Here is a 21034-nt window from a genome sequence, read left to right as displayed (position 1 = left end):
TCTTTACATAAATATTTGGATTTGGAATAACACCATATACAGGGTTATTCACCAAGTTGGGAATTGACAGGAATCCAAAGTGAATTTCAAGTTTAAGGCCAAAGTAGTCAAACTGGAAAAAAAAACAAAAAACATCTTCACATCAGGTATGCTTTCAGTTTGGCTACTTTGGTCTTAAAGGGACACTATAGTCACGCAGACCACTTCAACTCAAAGTGGTCTAGGTACAGTGTCCCAGTCTTTGAGAAAAAGCAATAATTACATTGCAGGACTAAACGGCCTCTTGTAGCGGTCAGACTGCCACTTGAGGCGCTTCCTGGTTGCCAACAGACTTGTGGTCAACTAAATGATGCTGAACGTCCTCATTCTCTGCATGAGGACATCCTGCGTCAGTAAAATCCCCATAGGAAAGCACTGAAGCAATTCTTTCCTATGGGTAGGACCTAATGAGCTTGTCGCCCATGCACAATAGCCGCCCACCCCTGTCGGAGGAGGCGGAGCTGGAGTAACTGACTAAAGAGGGTTTTTTTTTTTTTAATCCTTTAGCTGCCGGAGGAGACACACCTGCCAGAGGCATATATAGTGATAGGAATACAGATTTGTATTCACAAACTTATAGAATCCCTTAAACTTCCCATTGAATTCCTGATAATTCTCACTTTAGTGACTAACCCTGCATGAGTTTAGTGCATGCAACCACATTGCTAGCAGAATTAACAAAATTTGGTCTTACCTTATCATCAATATCACTTTCACTGTCACACTGCAAATAAAGAGAGAAGAAAACATTTAGCAAAACAAGAGTGATTACACACACAAATATATATACATACACGGAAAATGGAACAGGAAAATAAAATAATTGAAGTCACAGATAAGAAAATAAATAGGTGTAAGCACCAGGAAAAAAAACCAATCAAAAAAGCGAACGCAACTCTTTTATACATAACTCCCCAATTGTTACGGTTTCTTCTCAAAACAAAAGGTCAGTTCAATAGTGGCGCTATATAAATAACAAAATAATAATAGAAAAGCTACCTTCAATAGCAGATAAGAACATTTGTAATAATGATTCAAAAGGAGACTAGACGAATGCATCCAGTTTCAGGACAAAGCAAATACAGCAGAGTGAACGTCTACATTTAATTTTTCAGACCTCACATATATTAATACCCCTGCGAAGTGGCAGTTCCCTTTAAGCAGGGAAGCTGTAAAACATGCTCTTCATTGACAAGGCAATGGTGATTAGTTTCAGACCATGAAACAATTATTAAACACATATAAACCCAAAATACACAGTGGTTCTGTCCAGTTGGTTAAATAATAGCAAATCTTAATTTCAGGATCCTTCAAAGGGACAACGTTTCTGCAGTTTTCCTATCGAAGAGTAATTTGCAACCTCCCAAACAGGTGTGTGAAAGGGTTAAATGCACTTTATGACAAATAAAGCAATTTTCCTTTTAGGGAACAAAGAAGAGAGAGAGAGACTGTCCGAGAAAGAGAAAGAATGAAGAAGTGAAACATCTGGGTCTGCACATACAGAAATTGTGGTACTCTGTGTTGCCAAATACCACAACACTTTAACCACTTGTTTCAGAGCGCTGCTGCTTAATCACTGAGAAACCCACTACAGAAACCCCCTGTGACACACCCCCAGTCATCTTTCTCACTTCTTGGTTTCATAGTCTTGACTGATACAGACAGTACACTAGACATGGGGACGTAAAAAGTGTTGCATAGGAAGGAAAATCCCCATTGGAGGGGGGAGAAAACCCTAAAATACTAAATGATTAGTCTGCATGAACGACAATGGGCTTGTCCTCTTTCAGCAACAAAATACCTGCTATGAGCGCTTTCCTTGCATGTCTTCAGGTTGCGTTACAGTACATATGAGCTTCTCATACACACACGCATATACTTCGATAACCGCAATGTATTGTGATTCTAGCAGGTCTGCAGAACTACATTCAACTGCTTTTATCTCACTTTTTAACACATTTTATGATATAACAAAATGGTCAGCTGGATCATACCTGTTAATATCACTCAATTCAATAGTACTCATTTTATTGACCTGAGAAGAATGGAATGCTGCCACCAGAATACAGGTATTACGGTACTGCAGCCTCAGTGGCAACCTGTTGATCCTTCTCACTTGAACAGGGATTGAAGGCATGACAACAGTCCCAAATAAAGTACTGCAGTCTGTCAGAATCTCCACAGACGAACAAAGGAATATTAACGCAAACAACAGATTAAGGTATTATTCCGCTTGATTTCATTTATGAAAATGCTCAACTTTTGCAGGGTTCCTACAGCTACATTTAGAATGCCTAAAGCAACAGATTTAAAAAAAAAAAAAAAAAAAACAACAGCTTTAAATATGGAGTTAAAAATACAATGATAGCTTTGCAGCACAGCAAGAAAACTTTCTGAAATTTACAGAACAAATTTGTTAAATCCCAGTAAAAGGGTTTAATTTTGTACAAAGTGGCACCTATTTAGTTCATAGATAAATCTGGTCTTACAGTTTCCATCAGCATGACATTTCTTATTTTAGCTAAAGGGTGTAATTAAGTTTACGGAGCATTGAATAAACGTGCACAGATGCCCTTTGAGTGCACACAGGGATTGGCAGTCTTGTAGGTTGCTGCTGATAATGATAAAAGGGCTAAGTATAAAAACTTCATGCAGGCACAGACATGGTGGGAACAGAGGGCATGTGAATGTTTAAGAGTTTTCTTTAGGACACAGGAGAGTTTCTATCAAAAGAAATAGCTGCAGGGGAGGAAGTGTATGGAGATAACTCTTAAACAGCACACAAAGCACTACAAACAGCAACAGGAATGGATGGCAATAGTCCCCTGATGAACATAAACCGATGCTTTTTAAGTTGACTTGGAGGGGTTTCCCAGGGACCATTGGAGAGCTAGGGGGTAAAAACGGAAGATCCTTGTAGTCAATCACACAAACAGAACGAAAAAGTCAAGACACAAGTCACACAACAAATCTGTACACAAGCTTTGCCCGGAGGAATGTCAACAATTGAGAAAAAGACCTGCACAAAAGAGATGAAAAAAAGTCCTTCAGCTATGCCTCCCACGCATCTGTTGTCATCAGTACAAAAGCCCTTGTCAAAATATCGAGGTAAAGAAATGTGTAGAATAGCAACTGATGACAGCTCTGGGAGCTCTCAGTGAAAGACAAGAACTTCAATTACCTGGAGTTTCCAAAGGGCCCTGTTAACACTCCCAGAGGAGACGCTAAACAGTAAACAGCCCAGTGGGCCTCCTTCAGAAAAGCTTGTAAAGGGATTACTTGCTTAGTTGTTCCAATTGCCTTTTAATTCCATCAAGAATGTTTGTAAAGCAGAGCCTAATTGCCCCCACATTTTGTAAACAGAACCCTCCCTGACAAGGTTCAAGTTGGGACGTTTCACGCTTGGAACGTGAGAGGGTCAACACAAGATACATTGTGTAAAAATAAAAACAAAGACAAAAAATACACCCTGAGCTGATTTAACACAGAAAAGTAAGCACATTCTGATTGTAACATTTAAAGTTCACACCAGATTATTTAATCGAACAAAAAATGTAAATCCTGGCCAAAGGTATTAAAGGGACACTATAGTCACCAGAACAACTACAGCTTAATGAATTTGTTCTGGTGCATAGAATCCTTACCTTCAGGCTTTTTGCTGTAAACACAGTCTTTTCAGAGATAATGCAGTGTTTACATTACAGCCTAGTGATAACTTCACTGGCCACTCCTTAGATGGCTGCCAGAGATCCTTCCTGGGTCATGGCTGCCTAAAATGCATCTCCTCCCTCTGCATGCAGACACTGAACTTTCCTCATAGAGATTCGTTGATTCAATTCATCTCTATGAGGAGATGCTGATTGGCCAGGGCTGTGTTTGAATCATGCTGGCTCTGCCCCTGATCTGCCTCTGCCAATCCTATGGGGAAGCATTGTGATTGGATCAGGCTACCACATCTGATGAGGTCAGCAGACTGCATGCGGTTTGCCTAAAAAAACAAAACAAGCAGAGTTACAACTTCTGGCTTGAATACAGTAAGATGTTGCTATATTTATGGAGTCATGAGGGGCCCAAGGGGGCTAGATGGTGGTTTTAACACTATAGGGTCAGGAATACATGTTTGTGTTCCTGACCCTATAGTGATCCTTTAAGTGCCCCACACCCTCTCCCCTTAAAGTGTGATGTAATTCCAGTAAAATACAAGTTTAGCAGGCTAAGATTGCCACAAGGCATATGTATGTATATGTGTTTGTAGTATCAGTTGGTTAATTACACGTAGCTAAGATACTGTCATCACTGTACTGACCAGGTGCAGGAATGTAAGAACTGGAATTACGCGTCCCTCTCCTTTGTATCAGATGAGCCACGTGGTTAGACCGGATGGATGAGTTTAGACTCTATTCATTAAATAGGTTAAGGGTATGTGTGGGTGTAGTTAATTGTGGGAGGAGCTACAGTGCTATATAAGGAATGTACTCTATGTATTCAGTACTCAGACTTTGCTGTATTTTGGTGACGCTAGTCCCTCTGAGTCCCGATCGGTGATCCAATAAAGAATCTCTTCCTTCCTGAAGAAACCTGTGTCCATCTCTCTGTGCTTGGCTTCCGTCAGTTTCTCCGGTATCATTTGGTGCATTGGCCGGGAAGCTCATCGTTCAACGGTAGCTGAGAGGCAGAGGCGTGAGACGGTCTATCTTTGCCCACGTTCTCTACGGCTGCACCCCTGAACTTCTGCGTGGACCTCCCTTCGTCTCGGCGCCACTGGTCTGTTGTCCAGGAGATCATCGGCCTCTACGTGAGAAGTGCTGGGGTGTCCCCGTCGATGAGTGTGAACTCAGGTTCAGGAACGAGGAGGTAAGATAACTGCTGTTTTAGACGGCAGGACCCGCTAGGGGTATACCGATTGTGCGGTAGGCCCAAAGGGGTTTTTGAATCTGTATCTGCCCCCTCTGTCGGAGGGAAGGAGCGAAGGCGCACCGCTCGATCGAACGCTCTTTAGTCAGACCGTTTGATTTGGTTAGTCAGGCGGGGTCCTGGTGTAAATAGCCCTAGCCGGACACCGGTGTCTTGTCTAGACTAGCGTTCTAGGGTGTATATTACGTTCGCTAGGTCGGAGGGACCGGGAGACTAAGCGGCGCCTGTGTAAATTCGGTTCGCTAGTTCTCATCCTATCTGGGCTAAGTGGGAAGGCGTGTAAATTTGGAACCCACTAGACTTTTGATAGTACGACTAAGAGGCGCCTGTGTAAATTCGGATCTCTAGCTCGTTGTATAGTGCGACTAAGAGGCGCCTGTGTAAATTCGGTTCTCTAGCTCGCTATGTATATGTGGTGATTGGGCAGTGTGGCTAACCAAAACGGGTGTATATAGTTTTAGGTAGTCCATTCAAGGTACTGGCCAATAGTTTAGTTGGGAATTGTAAATGTGTTAATGATTGTTTAGTAAAGTGTATATCTTGTTAGATAGCGCGAGCTCAGCCGTCTAGCGAGAGTGTTAATAGTGTGTTGCTGTATTATAGTGCACGGTACCATAACCCTGTATATTTACTGACACTGTATAATAAGTACTAATCATTGTCGTCCATTGCATGTTTAACACCATAACCACTAATAATTGTATTGTGACCTTAACTTGTGCTTTGACCTATGCTAACCGTACTGTAACCGCTATTTGTAAAAGACGATGTTACTGGGGTGTGTTATAGACGGGTAATTCGTATATAGAGAATTATAGCGTGGGTGACTGTGTAGTTACGCCAAAGGGCATAATATTGATTATATAGTGACTGGTGTAGCAGCTGTGTGTGTATGGGAATTCCCTGAGTGTTTATTGTTATTGTGTACGTTTCACTTGGTAACCATACCACGTGGTGCTGTTGCCAGAGGAAACGGGTGTGACTGTTGAATAGTACGCGTGTATAGTAATCGTTGTCGACGACGTTCCACTGTTAAATATGGGTGCGTCGCAGTCAACGATTCCGGATCCCTTAGGATGTATGGTTAAGAATTTTAAAAAGGGATTCAAAGTTTGTGATTTTGGGGTTAAGATGTCCCCTGTACGTTTGGTCACTTTGTGCACTAGGGAGTGGCCTACTTTGGTTGCGGCATGGCCGCCACGTGGCAGTTTGGATCCAACTCTGGTACAGCGCTTACACGTGGCTGTATCAGGTAGGCCTGAACTTTACGGCCAGTTTCCTTATATTGATTGTTGGAGACAGGCCGTAAATGACTCGCCAAAATGGCTCCGGACATGCCACGAGGAACAGTGTCGCCTCATGGTAGCTAGGACTTGTTCGTCCACTAGGGCTGGTGTTAGGCCCATTTTGGACACGCCCCCTGAGTCCGAGATCCCTTTGCCGCCCCCTTACTTTCCGGTAAGAGGAAGTGACGCAAATACAGGAAGTCCTGTAACCCTTCCCTCATTACCCTCATCCACTTCCGCTTCCTCCTCCAGTGCAGGATCCACCCCCCCTCGTACTAAATCCCCCCTTCCGGAACCAGAACCCACCCCCATTAGAAACGAATATCCTGATTTGGCGCCACTTCAGACTTCCGGTCAAGCTTCATCTAGCTCGGCCCGAAGTGTTCTATTCACTACCTTTTCCCAAAACCAACCTCCCACATCCCCATACCCTATATCTCCCCGACCGGAACCCATGACTGACGCTTCCCTACGTAGCCCCATCCAAACCCGACAGTTGACTGGTGCCCAACAATTAAAGCACTATCAGATGCCTCTTCGCTTAAATCCCGGGTCAGCTTATATCGATGCCGCAGGTCAAATGGCACACGCTGACCCTGTCTTCGTATATGTCCCTTTCACCACTACCGACCTTTTAAACTGGAAGACCCATAATTCCTCGTATACTGAGAAACCACAAGCCATGACTGATCTGTTCACCTCAATAGTACAGACACATAATCCGACATGGGCTGATTGCCAGCAGTTATTAATGACTTTATTTAACAATGAGGAAAGGACAAGAATAAATCAAGCAGCCATTAAAGCATTAGAGGATAGAGCCCGTGCTTTGAACCAAGCTAATCCAGCAGCATGGGCCGCAACACATTATCCCAACACTGATCCCGATTGGAACGTAAATGGTGCTGATATGGTTCAACTCAGAGCCTATAGAGACGCTATAATTGCTGGCATGAAAGCCGGAGGAAAGAAAGCCATTAACATGTCGAAGACAGTTGAGGTGATCCAGAAAAGCGATGAAGCGCCCAGTGTCTTTTATGACCGATTATTGGAGGCGTACCGCTTGTACACCCCCTTTAATCCGGAAGACGCAGACAATTCCCGAATGGTTAACTCCGCCTTTGTCAGCCAAGCTTACGGAGATATTAAGCGCAAGCTACAAAAGTTAGAAGGGTTTGCAGGTATGTCAATCTCCCAACTAATGGAGGTAGCTAATAAGGTCTATATGAATAGGGAAACAGAAAGCAAGAAAGAGGAGGAGCGCAAGATGCGTAAAAAGGCTGATATGCTAGCGGTAGCGATCGCAGGCGTAGATAAACGGGGCCCAGATAGAGGCAATAATAGATGGAGTAGGGAGCCTTTGAGTAGGGATCAGTGCGCGTATTGCAAGGAAGAAGGGCATTGGAGGAATGAGTGTCCGCAAAGAGAGCAGTACGAGAGGGTCCTACCCAGGGCAGGCTACGGAAACTTTAGAGGCAGAGCGAGAGGTAGAGGAGGCCCCGGAGGGAGTAATGGTTATAGAGGGAGTAATGGGAACAGAGGAAGTGTTAGGGAAGACAGGTATATTCCAGCAGCGCAAAGGTCCCGCGATAGAGAAGGTAGGGACTTCGTAGGATTGGCTGACACGGTCATGGAGGACTATTGATACCGACCGGGCTCCATCCCCCTTGGTCGAGCGGAGCCTATGGTCGATGTATCAATAGGGGGGAAAAGGAGTGCGTTCATGATCGACACTGGTGCTGAACATTCAGTGGTGACTAATCTAGTTGCTCCTCCATCTGGAAGGACTATTACTGTGATAGGAGCAACTGGAAGAAGTGCTGAAAGACCGGTTCTTAAAAGTCGACTCTGTACATTGGGAGGCCACGTAGTAAAACACCAATTCCTTTATATGCCTGAATGTCCAGTCCAATTGCTGGGACGTGATATGCTATCCAAATTACAAGCGCAGATTACGTTCCTACCAGATGGAACAACATCTTTAAAGTTTAATGGACCTTCAGGTATTATGACTTTATCCGTACCAAAGGAAGAAGAGTGGCGACTTTATACAGTGTTGACTAGCCAAAACCCTAGGAGTGATGAGACATTGTTTAACATACCAGGAGTTTGGGCAGAGAACAACCCACCAGGACTGGCCCGCAATATTCCACCAATAAAAATTGAACTGAAACATGGGGTTTATCCAGTGAGCCTAAGACAATATCACATTCCGCAGAAGGCTAAGAAGAACATCCAATCCTATCTGGATAAGTTCATACGGTATGGTATCCTAAAATTCTGTACTTCCCCCTGGAACACCCCATTGCTGCCTGTTCAAAAGCCCGGCACAGATGAGTATCGACCTGTGCAGGACTTAAGAGCAGTCAATGATGCGGTTGTTAGCATACATCCAGTTGTACCCAATCCATATAACCTGCTTGCTTTAATTCCGGGCGGGGCTACTTACTTCACAGTTTTAGACCTCAAAGATGCCTTCTTTTGCCTCCGAATTGCCGCAGAAAGTCAATGTATTTTCGCTTTCCAATGGGAGAACGCTGTAACGGGCTCAAAACGCCAAATGACTTGGACAAGACTGCCCCAAGGGTTTAAAAATTCACCTACCCTATTTGGTTCAGCCCTAAGTCAAGATCTATTGGATTTCGAGTCCATCCCAGGAGAGTGTGTATTGTTACAATATGTAGATGACTTGTTGATAGCAGCAGTTACAAAAGAAATCTGTCAGCAAGCAACGCACGATCTACTACACATTCTCTGGAAGGCAGGATACAAGGTGTCTAGAAAGAAGGCTCAGTTGTGTTTGCCAACTGTCAAGTATCTAGGATTCCATATCTCTGAAGGTCAAAGAATTATGGTGCCAGAGAGAAAAGAAGCTGTCTGCCAAATACCAATACCCAAGAATAGAAGACAAGTGCGAGAATTCTTGGGGGCAGCAGGCTTCTGTAGGATATGGATTCCCAGCTATGCGATACTGGCAAAACCTCTGTACGCAGCTATCAAAGGTACAGAGCACGACCCCTTCCTATGGACCCAAGAACAGCAAACGGCATTTGAAGATGTGAAGAAGGCTTTGATGAGTGCCCCAGCATTAGGTCTACCTGATCACACACGACCATTCTACCTGTATGTACACGAGCAAAGAAGAATGGCTGTGGGAGTATTGACACAGTACTTGGGATCATGGCAAAGACCTGTTGCCTACATGTCTAAACAATTGGATGCAGTGGCCAGCGGACTTCCACCTTGTCTAAGAGCCGTAGCTGCAGCCGCCCTGCTAGTAGCTGAAGCCGATAAACTCACTCTGGGTCAAGAACTTTATGTACGAGTCCCACATGCAGTACAGACGTTGTTGGATTACAAGGGAAATCGGATGGCAGATAGTGCAGCTAAGCGTGCTGCTGAATCAGGAAGACAGGAGTATGTAGGGCATATAGCTGCTCTTATACCAACTCCACTGTCCCAATGGACTCCAGTTTATACAGCTCAAGAAGAGGAGTGGTTAAAGACTGAACCGGGAAAGTATCTGGAGAACAAGTGGTATCAGCTAGAAGATGGAAGAATAGTTATACCAGCATCGCTAGCGGTAGAAATTGTCCAAAATTATCACAACGGGACACATTCTGGGAGAGACAGTACTGAAGAATCTCTTAGAAAACATTTCTACATACCAAGATTGTCCAACTTGACTCAGGCCATTGTACGCAGATGTGTAACGTGTGCTAAGAATAATGCAAGACAAGGACCAGTAAAGCCACCAGGAGTTCAGTTTATGGGGGGACTCCCCATGTCCGATCTACAAATAGACTTTACAGTGATGCCTAAATCGGGTGGACATCGTTACCTGCTGGTAATTGTGTGCACCTATTCAGGCTGGGTAGAAGCATGTCCTACTCGTACAGAGAAAGCAGGAGAAGTTGTGAGATTCCTGCTACGAGAAATAATACCCCGATATGGACTACCCTGTTCTATAGGATCGGACAATGGTCCAGCTTTTGTTCACCAGTGCCTACAACAACTGACTCATATGCTTGGTATAAAGTGGAGGCTTCATACTGCATATAGACCCCAGAGTTCTGGTAAGGTAGAGAGAATGAATAGAACTATAAAGAACCAGTTGGCTAAAATGTGTCAGGAAACCCAACTTAAGTGGAACGTTCTCTTACCTATAGCCTTATTGCGAATCCGCAGTACCCCTACCAGAAGGATGGGCCTCTCTCCTTTTGAAATCATGTATGGGCGACCACCTCCCGTACTTGGTAACTTAAGGGGGGACTTGAGTCAGTTGGGAGAAGGAATTACCCGGCAGCAGGTTGTAGAGTTGGGTAAGACTATGGAGGAGGTACAGAAATGGGTACAAGATAGATTACCTGTGAATATTTATCCCCCTGTTCATAGTTATCATCCAGGAGATCAAGTGTGGATTAAAGAGTGGAATAATGTACCGTTAGGGCCCAAGTGGAGAGGTCCTTATGTTGTTCTTTTGTCTACCCCTACAGCAATAAAAGTAGCAGAAGTGACTCCGTGGATACATCACTCCAGGGTTAAACCAGCAGCAGTCGATTCTTGGCAAGTTACAGCAGATCCAGAGAATCCCTGCAAGATCCGGTTAAAACGCACTACTCAGTCGGAGTAACGAGGAATTATTGTGGATTACAAATTTTATTGTTACAGGTGTGAGTGAGAAGGCCATAATAAAGCCTGTCCGCTTACCATCACATAGTGTATAAGCCAGGAAAGTCTCGAAGGGACACCTGTGAAGATGAGCAGAACTCCATTCCCTGCAGCCCCTCACATCCTGGAAGCTGAGGCGCCATCGCACGGACGAAGACTGAGGATGACGGCGAAAGATGTGCTTTTGATAGTGTTTATTTATATGTGTTTTTATATTCAGGAAGGTAGAGGTACCGACACTCCTAGCTGTGAGGTATGCATTAAGACTACGAGAACAGGTAACCATATTTCCCAAACCCTAATTTGGCATTCACAATACGAGTGTAAAGGAGATGTATCGAGATGTAGATACTTAAATATAGACTATAGTGTGTGCCATTTAGGAGTAGGAGAACCTAAGTGCTTCAGTCCGGAGTATCAGCCTCGTACAATTTGGTTGACTCTCAGGAATGGAGATCCTCAGGGGACCCTAATTAATAAAACGGTGTTAGAATCCGTACATTCTTCGGGTGTTCTGCTATTTGATGCGTGTAAAGCGATATCGAGTGGTAGAAAGCCGTGGAATGTATGTGGGGATCTTAGATGGGAGAGGACGTATGGGTCTAACGATAAATATATTTGTCCCAGTAGCAAAAATAAATATGTAAGTCCTAGATGCCCAAATAGAGATTATAACTTTTGCCCATATTGGTCTTGTGTGGGGTGGGCAACTTGGGGACAGACAGTAGACAAAGACATGATAGTGACTAAGTTGCCGACTAGCCCTTATTGTAAGTCTATGGAATGCAACCCAGTCCATATACTCATTAATAACCCCGACAAGTTCTTAGATAAGTATGGAAATTTATTTGGGTTTCAAATATACGGGACGGGTTTAGATCCTGGGACATTATTGTTTATAGGAATAGAGACTGATACGGTATCCTCCCAGACTCATCAAGTATACCATTCCTTTTACGAAGAGATGAGTATAGATAATAAGATCCCCCATAATGCTAAAAACCTGTTCATTGATCTAGCTGAAAGTATTGCCGGTAGTCTTAATGTTACCAACTGCTATGTGTGTGGAGGTACTAACATGGGAGACCAATGGCCTTGGGAAGCAAAGGAGGTAATGTCCGGTTCTGAGGCAGTTGACCAATTAATATCTACACAAGCCGATTATCATATGAGTGTTAGAGGTAAATCTGAGTGGAGATTAAAGACCTCCATCATAGGTTATGTTTGCATAGCAAGGAAAGGAATAATGTATAATACTTCTGTAGGAGAATTAACTTGTCTAGGGCAAAAAGCTTATGATGATGATACAAAGAATACAACTTGGTGGTCGGCTTCAAATGTCTCAGAACCATCTAACCCGTTTGCTAGATATGCCAATTTAAAGGATGTGTGGTTTGATCTATCCATCACATCTACTTGGAGAGCCCCAGCAAATTTGTACTGGATCTGTGGTAAGAAAGCCTATTCGGAGCTGCCACAGGACTGGGAAGGGGCATGTGTGTTGGGTATGCTCAAACCATCCTTCTTCTTGTTACCGATTGAAACAGGTGAGACTTTAGGTGTTAAAGTGTATGATGTGAATCATAGGAAGAAAAGGGGACCCATAGAGATAGGCGCCTGGGAAGATGATGAATGGCCTCCCCAGCGTATCATAGATTATTATGGGCCAGCCACGTGGGCTGAGGATGGTACCTTTGGTTATAGAACCCCTATTTATATGCTCAACCGTATTATAAGATTACAGGCGGTGGTTGAGATTATCACAAATGAGACATCACAAGCGCTCAATCTTCTAGCGAAGCATAACACCAGGATGAGGACAGCAGTCTACCAAAATAGATTAGCCTTGGATTACCTTTTGGCAGTAGAGGGAGGTGTATGTGGGAAGTTTAACCTAAGCAATTGCTGTCTTCAAATAGATGACGAAGGGCAAGCAATAGCTGAGCTTACTAGCCATATGGTTAAACTAGCGCATGTGCCTACTCAGGTATGGAAAGGGTACAATCCAAGTAGTTGGTTTGGTAGCTGGTATGAGTGGTTTGGAGGGCTTAAGGCAGTGGTAGGTGGAGTCCTACTAATTTTAATGTTGTGTCTACTCCTACCGTGTCTTATACCCTTAGTAGTTAGGTCTGTGCAAAGCCTGATAGGAAGTATAGCAGAGAGGAAGGCTGCTGCACAGATAATGGCGATATATAAGTATAAGGCTCTAGATCAGGGAGAACCAATGCAAGAAGATGAATGTTGAAGATTCACATCATAAGATAAGTCTGGTCTGGTTCATGGTAACCTGAGGTATATGCAAACCAAGGTTAAGTGATGCCTCAAGTAATTGTGAAATATCAGAGGCATCAAAGGGGGGAATGTGATGTAATTCCAGTAAAATACAAGTTTAGCAGGCTAAGATTGCCACAAGGCATATGTATGTATATGTGTTTGTAGTATCAGTTGGTTAATTACACGTAGCTAAGATACTGTCATCACTGTACTGACCAGGTGCAGGAATGTAAGAACTGGAATTACGCGTCCCTCTCCTTTGTATCAGATGAGCCACGTGGTTAGACCGGATGGATGAGTTTAGACTCTATTCATTAAATAGGTTAAGGGTATGTGTGGGTGTAGTTAATTGTGGGAGGAGCTACAGTGCTATATAAGGAATGTACTCTATGTATTCAGTACTCAGACTTTGCTGTATTTTGGTGACGCTAGTCCCTCTGAGTCCCGATCGGTGATCCAATAAAGAATCTCTTCCTTCCTGAAGAAACCTGTGTCCATCTCTCTGTGCTTGGCTTCCGTCAGTTTCTCCGGTATCAAAAGGACCACTCTAGGCACCCAGACCACTTCAGCTTAATGAGGTGGTCTGGGTGCCAGGTCCTTCTAGGGTTAACCCATTTTTTCATAAACATAGCAGTTTCAGAGAAACTGCTATGTTTATGAATGGGTTAAGCCTTCCCCCTATGTCCTCTAGTGGCTGTCTCATTGACAGCCGCTAGAGGCGCTTGCGTGCTTCTCACTGTGATTTTCACAGTGAGAGCACGCAAGCGTCCATAGGAAAGCATTGTGAATGCTTTCCTATGTGACCGGCTGAATGCGCGCGCAGCTCTTGCCGCGCGTGCGCATTCAGCCGACGGGGAGGAGAAGAGGAGGATCGGAGGAGGAGAGCAGGAGGAGATCTCTCCGCCCAGCGCTGGAAAAAGGTAAGTTTTTACCCCTTTCCCCTTTCCAGAGCCGGGCAGGAGGGGGTCCCTGAGGGTGGGGGCACCCTCAGGGCACTCTAGTGCCAGGAAAACGGGTATGCTTTCCTGGCACTAGAGTGGTCCTTTAAGGATCCTGTTTAAAGCCATATAGAATTTCAAGCGATAAAGTTCAAGATTATAACAAAAAACACACACAAATTACCTAACCCAATATATTATAAAACTTTTAATTATGTAAATTTAAAATATATATATATATATATATATATATTTTTTTTTTTATATAAATATATGCTGATTGGCGCATCATGGTGTTTTGCCACAAATGTGCAATAGCCTCCCAATGCTTTCCTATGGTAAAGCATTGGATTGGCTGAGATTATAAAGTATGATGATCTCTACCAAGGGGGCGGAGCCAGCTGCAAGGAGACCCATGCAGCACTGGAAAAAAGGTGACAATCATCTTTTAAACAGGGGGAAAGGGGGGCCAGGTACCATCACACTGCTCTGACATTGAGGACCGCAAAAATCTAACCTCTTGTCTCAATCATTCATATAGAAAGTATTCAAATCAAGGACCTTCAACAGGAAAATACGCTCTGCAAATATCACGTATACATCTACTACAACACAAAGAAAGAAACCTCCACATGTGTACCCCTAGTCATACATTATAACTCTACCCTTGAGACCATACATAAAATTACCTGGCCTCTACACTACAGGGAACTAATTTAACTGGGGATCATGTACTAAAATAAATTTTCCCTGAAATCCCTATCTTTGCAACAAAAACTTGTCAGTAGGAAATTAGCGACAAAGAGGTTTAACACAGATAACGGGTCTACACCCTGTAATAAACTACACTGCAGACTGTGTCAAGATATCTGCACATATAATGTAGCCACTCACAAAAGTAAAACATAATATCAAAGGATCCTTTTCCTGCACATCAAGTACGTGACTGAATGCAAAAACCAGGGATGTTACATTGGTGAAACCATCAAACAATTGAATGAAACAAAATTACTCACAGATAGGCTTTAAAACACCATGAAGAATACCCCCATTACTGTGAGCCATTTGGAGACAGAAATGCCATTCTATTCAGAACCTTAAAATCAAAATACTCAAAGGCAAATTCAAAAATGCAAAGGAGTCCAGAGTGAGATATTTCTTCAACACTAATAATAATAATGGACCTAATGTGGATTGGAGCTTCTTGGCACACTACAAGAGTTTCATATGAGTACATCTGAGAGCCAATTCTCATAGAGTTTGTGTACTATTTGTATTCTACAACCATAATGTCAATGTATGGGTATATATACAAGACACAGCCTTGTGTAATAATTTTTGCCAGTTACTGCTCTTCCTCCCCTCTTTAAATTGTGATTTATGTTTTTCCCCTCCAATTCTTCCATCTGGTGGACACATTACTGGGAGTATTATTGTTGTGAGGCTCTATTATACACACCAAAATAGGGAAATCACAGAAAAGATGGGTGTTAGGATAGAAAATAGGGAGAGATCATTTAGGCCAAAATATGCACCATCTGTCCTAAATAGGGACAACTGGGATGTATGATGCATCATGTTACTCAAGAGCCTATGTAGAAGAATCTGAGCATTGACTGAGTTGTGCACACATTTAATTATTAACTTGTGTAACCATATTTTCCTTATTAAAGTGGTATGTCTCACTAATACACATTTAGTATACACATGGCTTGTGGATAGTTTGTGTTGTAGTAAACAAACAGTACACATACTTTATCTGCTCACATGCGAGTGTGTCCTCATGATTTGGTTTTTGGTGGAAAGAACAAAATTAGCGTAGATGTTCTTCGCAGTGTCGCTCATATGGAATCTGTAGGTTTCAGCTCTAGCTTAACAAGTGCCTTCTTCAATTAAGAATCAGCATTTGTTGTTTCTATAATGTAGTTTGGTACTCCACCACGCACACCTCCTCCCCACTTTCCGGATCTAACTCCTCTTGAGCTTGGCATGGGATTGGAGAGAGGTGGAGTGACTTGTTCAGTTTGGCACAGATTTCATGTCTGCAGGGGTACTAGACTATGATAGGAGAGGAGGGTTTTATCCGGAGCCAAGCTGACAGCAAAACCTGCTAATGGGACTGAAAGCAGCCGCAGAGCCACAGTGCCAGAACTTCCAGCTCCTGCCAAGTCAGGAGGGGATACTGATTTATTGCAGCAATTTCAGCACTCTATCCTTTGGAGGGTCCCACAAGCCATTTCTGGATGGCATAGAGCCATGGAGTTCAGATTCAAAGCTGCCCGGCAGCAACACGGAAATGAAACGGGGCTGGAAATTGAATGCTGTCTCGATCTTGCCCCAGGCATAAGAGGGCTCTCCTAACTCCAGCGGCTTCTTGACAGTTTGATAAAATGAGTCCGGGCCTCCCTGCAGCCTTCAGCAGACGGGCTGATGAGAGCCAGGCTGGAGCTATGAAGAACAGATTGAGCCTTAGGCAGCCCTTATGCTTTCCCCACTTCTGTCTTTTTTATATACTTATATTGTCAGCTAGATACTATCTATACTTGCGAATCTATCTATAATTTTAAATTATATATAACTATAATGAAAACAATGTTTCTGCGTTTTGAATGCACCTCAACTAGATTCCTTTTTGGATTGCTAACTGGTGATCATGCACACAAAATTACACTTCTATTTACAATTTGAAGGCTTTCCTGTCTTTTTTTATTTTTTTTATTTATTTTTAAACACTGTGCAATGGCATGGCTCCAATATGCTTCCAGTTTAACTTTTTTGGAAGCTGAGAAAGTGTGATATGAGGTTAGAAGAAAAACAACAGAGAAACAGTCAGGGCATTAGTGCTGTCAGCTGTGGATGGCCCTGAGAGGCAGAACTCATTTCGACAGGCAATGAAGCATCCTCTGGTCTGTTTGCTGCATGCTCTCAGTATCCCCTGTTGTGAAGCAGCAATCAAGAAGTGGATTTCAGGAGAGCCCACGAGGTAAGAATACTGAAGAGCACACAAAGAAGAAGAATCTGAGGCATATGAAGCCTTCCTGTCCCAAGGTGAAAAACTTTAGCAATGTGGGATTTCAGTTATATCCCCAGTGTGATATCCTGCAGGACAATATATACATCTAACCATCATTCATACGTGCAATCGGATTGCTGCAGATTCATAATTGAACATTATTCCTCACTAGTAGATTACCAAACATAAGGCTGCTTTGAAAAAAGGCATAAAGGAGTTCAAGATGAAGAAATTGTTCCCTGGCAATTTGATACCTAATTGAAAGTAAAAAAATTTGAGTATTTCTGCAAGATTCTTTAAACAGTACTCTATTACTGGCCAAGTCCCAAACAAGGGTCCCTTCCAGATAGGTTTGAGTCTTTTTTTTTTCTTTAACATGAAACTAAATCATTTTGACCCAGACCAAGTCATTTCATGTCAATGCACATAAAATAAACTCCCCTGATTATTATTATTATTATATTATTTATATAGCGCCATCACATTCCGTAGCGCTGTACAATGGGTGGACTAACAGACATGTAATTTTATCCAGACAATTGGACTACAGGGACAGAGAGGTGGAGGGCTCTGCTCAATGAGCTTACATTCTAGAGGGAGTGGGGTATAGTGACACGAAGGGTAAAAGTAGGGATATTCACTGAGGGCTTAGGTAATTTTTGCCAGTTGCAGGAGAGGAGCCAGTCGGGGACGGGGGGATAAAAACCTGCTGACAGTTTAATTGATATGCTTTCTTGAAGAAGTGAGTTTTCAATGATTTCTTTGAATGAGTGGAGACTGGGTGAAAGTCTTATGGAGAAGGGAAGGGAATTTGAGTCAATATATATTAAAAGTGTGAAGAAATAATGAAGCAGAAAGGGTAAGTAGGGCAGGTGGGAAGCATCGAATAGAAGAAACATACCAACCTTTTTGATTTATGAAGATGAAAGCTGCAAGACTTTGTAAGCAATTTTAAAAACCTATCTTAATAATTTAGTGAACAGATTAATGGTGGTAGGAATGTGTGTGTGTGTGTGTGTGTGTGTGTGTTGGGGGGAGGCAATGTATTTTTCACGGTTCTCACCCATCATCTTTACACATAACCTATAGATCCAAAGCCAAGATGAAATAGAGCCAAATAATGATTTAATATGTACATCTGACTCAACAGAGACCTGGTATAAGCTTAATGAATTCATGTTTATTATGGATGAAAGGAAAACTGCTAAAAAAAAAAAACCAATATAAAAAGTAGAATTCAGCACTACCTCCTGCAATTGGAAACCGTGGAGGTCACAATAATTGATATCAACATAAAGCTAGTCTTAGATATTTTACTATTATTACTTTATAAAACAAAAGTAAAACAATGAGCTGTTTTTCTTAAAAGCAAAAATACTTAAAAAAATAAAATTGTATCTTTTTTTGACATCTTATGTTTTTGGACTAAATTTGCAAGTTATTATTATTGCCATTTATATAGCGCCAACAGATTCCGTAGCACTTTACAATATTATAAGATTTCGCTATAAATAGGACAATTACAAGAAATCTTACATTAACGATAGGTTGAAGAGGACCCTGCTCAAACGAGCTTAGTCTATAGGAGGTGGGGTGTAAAACACAATAGGACAGGAAATAGCAATCACATAAGATGGGAGTGAAGCAGAGCTGGAGGAGAGAGTAGAGTGCTGCCCTTTAGGAGTGAGTGAGAGGCAGGTATGTGACAGGTCTGGGAAAGCCATAAGCTTTCCTAAAGAGATGAGATGGGTTTTAAGGCACTTCTTAAAGGATTGAAGACTAGGGGAGAGTCTGATGGGGGTAGGCAGTCTTCTCAAATCAGCATATTTCACTATGTATTGATTAAGATGCACTGGGAGACAGGCAGGTCTATAGATGGAGCTGAACTACATTTTAAATTATATATTATGTATTTAGCTCTATTGATGTAGATATTGTAAACTCGCCTTTTGAACATTTGGTAATAATTTACCAAAATTCTGCATTTTATATTCGTTTCGCAGCAGCCGAACACGTCCGATGCATTGTCTGATGGTACGATGTATGCCGTGACTGCACCAGACTCGTGGAGTTTGGAATTTACAAAAGGTAAACCCGAAAATGTTTTTTTTTTTTTTTTTTAAATAAACTGTATGTAGCGCTCCACGTGCACATTTGGCATCTACTTGCACTGCCTTCATTTCTTTATGGTCTGTACGTATACATTTTAAATGAGACAATAGCAGAGGCCACTGTTTTCAGAATCTATTTACTGTTTGTTTTATTACATAAGTGTATCAAGAAATCTTTTTCCAATAGTAGTATATGTAAAAATGTAAAACCCTAGTTCATTATCCAGGGATGTTGCATTATGAGCAGTGTTTCTCTCATTGCTGCTTGGGAATAAACCACCAGAGAGAAGCTCCCGCAGTGAGCATGCCAGCCCCATCTCTGTGACAGCTTGATTTAGCATTGCAGCCTGGTATGAAAGCCTGCTAGGCTAATGTGACAACAGAAAGTAAGTTGGGGCATACATCCCATATGGAGTTTCATGCAAATGTATGATATAAACAATGGGTTAAAATCAATGTTATGTTTTGATTCAAGGAACCATATAAACTGCCAAGATGAAATGTCTAAAGTAGTTTAAAATCTTAAATTATTTTAAAAATATGATATATCAAAATCATGTTGGCATCATATAGAGCCCTGGCAGAGAGGTCGAGGAGTATGGCCACGGCGCTCTGGAGCAGTATATAGATACAGCGCTCATTGTTTTCTATAAAGTCAGAGATACAAATCTTACGGATGACTTAACAGTTAATGTCCAGGGAATAATTGCATTCTTTCAAAAGATCTAGGACTCATGGCTTGGAAGCAAATATCACAGATGTTCGATATCGCATAATCCTTCCCATCTCTAACATGTGAAAGTCTCTTCTAGACCCGAGGACTCTCACACTTCTCTTATCTCTTCTTTCCTTACCTTGCTACCTCTGCTCTTCTAATTTCAACTGCATGTACATGACCAAATTACACATTCACAATGCGATATTCCACCATACCTAGGGATAGGAACCTGATTGGCTGGATCAGTGTTCCACTAATGTAATGTACATGGAAAACACAGGGAAGAAGAAGCAGGTAAATATGAAAAAGAAAAGAAGAAAAAAAAACGCATATTTACCTGCTATTTTGTCTGCAGAATGAGACGACTGTCTTATTCAAAGGCATAGACTTTGAATGCGACAGGTGTCCCAAAAGGATGCATTTCCATTTAACTTGTATAAGTCCAAACGAAATGCCTCAGATTTTATTAATCTACTTTAATGTTCACCTGTTTTCATGTACTGCCATCTGTAGTCTATAAGTCTATGAAAGAAAAAAAAAAATCATATGGCATATCCATAGCATGGAACAACTAACTAGGTAGACTGGAATTCTAGAACATTTAGTAAGGTGGGGAACCAAAGACAGAAACTTCAAATTATAAAGACAGACGTTTCAAAACTATATTCTGTGCGTTTGCCATGTTAAGGACTAAATCTTTGAACTCGACAAGCCGTTAAGAAGCTTCAATTGAATATCTGCTTCAGCTTCTAAAGGAGAAAAGTGGTGGCATTTTACCTCTCTGTATATGTTCACACCATGACAAGTAGAAGAAAGAAAAATATCTGAAACCAGCTCTCAGATTCCTGTTGGTATCTCATGGGGAAAGCGATCAGGTGGAATATTACATTACAGAACTAAATGGCAGCGTGCACACACTCTTTATTTGGTCGACATGTGCAACCAACTGGGAGTACAGCAAACACCTGGCTTGCTCTGGAGATGTTCACTGGTTTATTTAAACCAAAATATGACTGAGATTTAGTAGTATTTTTTGTGTTCTTTACATGAACAATGGTCTGCAGAACATG

General features: G+C 42.2%; 1 protein-coding gene across 11 annotated transcripts in view; it reads right to left on the bottom strand.

The window, feature by feature from the left end:
- Positions 1-21034, bottom strand: part of FBRSL1 (fibrosin like 1) — a 505865-nt gene that overhangs the window by 108463 nt on the left and 376368 nt on the right. For all 11 annotated transcript variants that reach the window (XM_063454406.1, XM_063454397.1, XM_063454402.1 and 8 more), the window contains one exon: positions 734-763. In XM_063454406.1, the coding sequence (XP_063310476.1) occupies positions 734-763 (30 nt within the window). The remainder of the gene's footprint in view (positions 1-733; positions 764-21034) is intronic.

This window comes from Pelobates fuscus, chromosome 5, assembly GCF_036172605.1.
Source record: "Pelobates fuscus isolate aPelFus1 chromosome 5, aPelFus1.pri, whole genome shotgun sequence".
NCBI classification, from domain to species: Eukaryota; Metazoa; Chordata; class Amphibia; order Anura; family Pelobatidae; genus Pelobates; species Pelobates fuscus.
The sequence above is the reverse complement of the archived record's forward strand: the minus strand, read 5'-3'. Positions and strand labels throughout refer to the sequence as shown.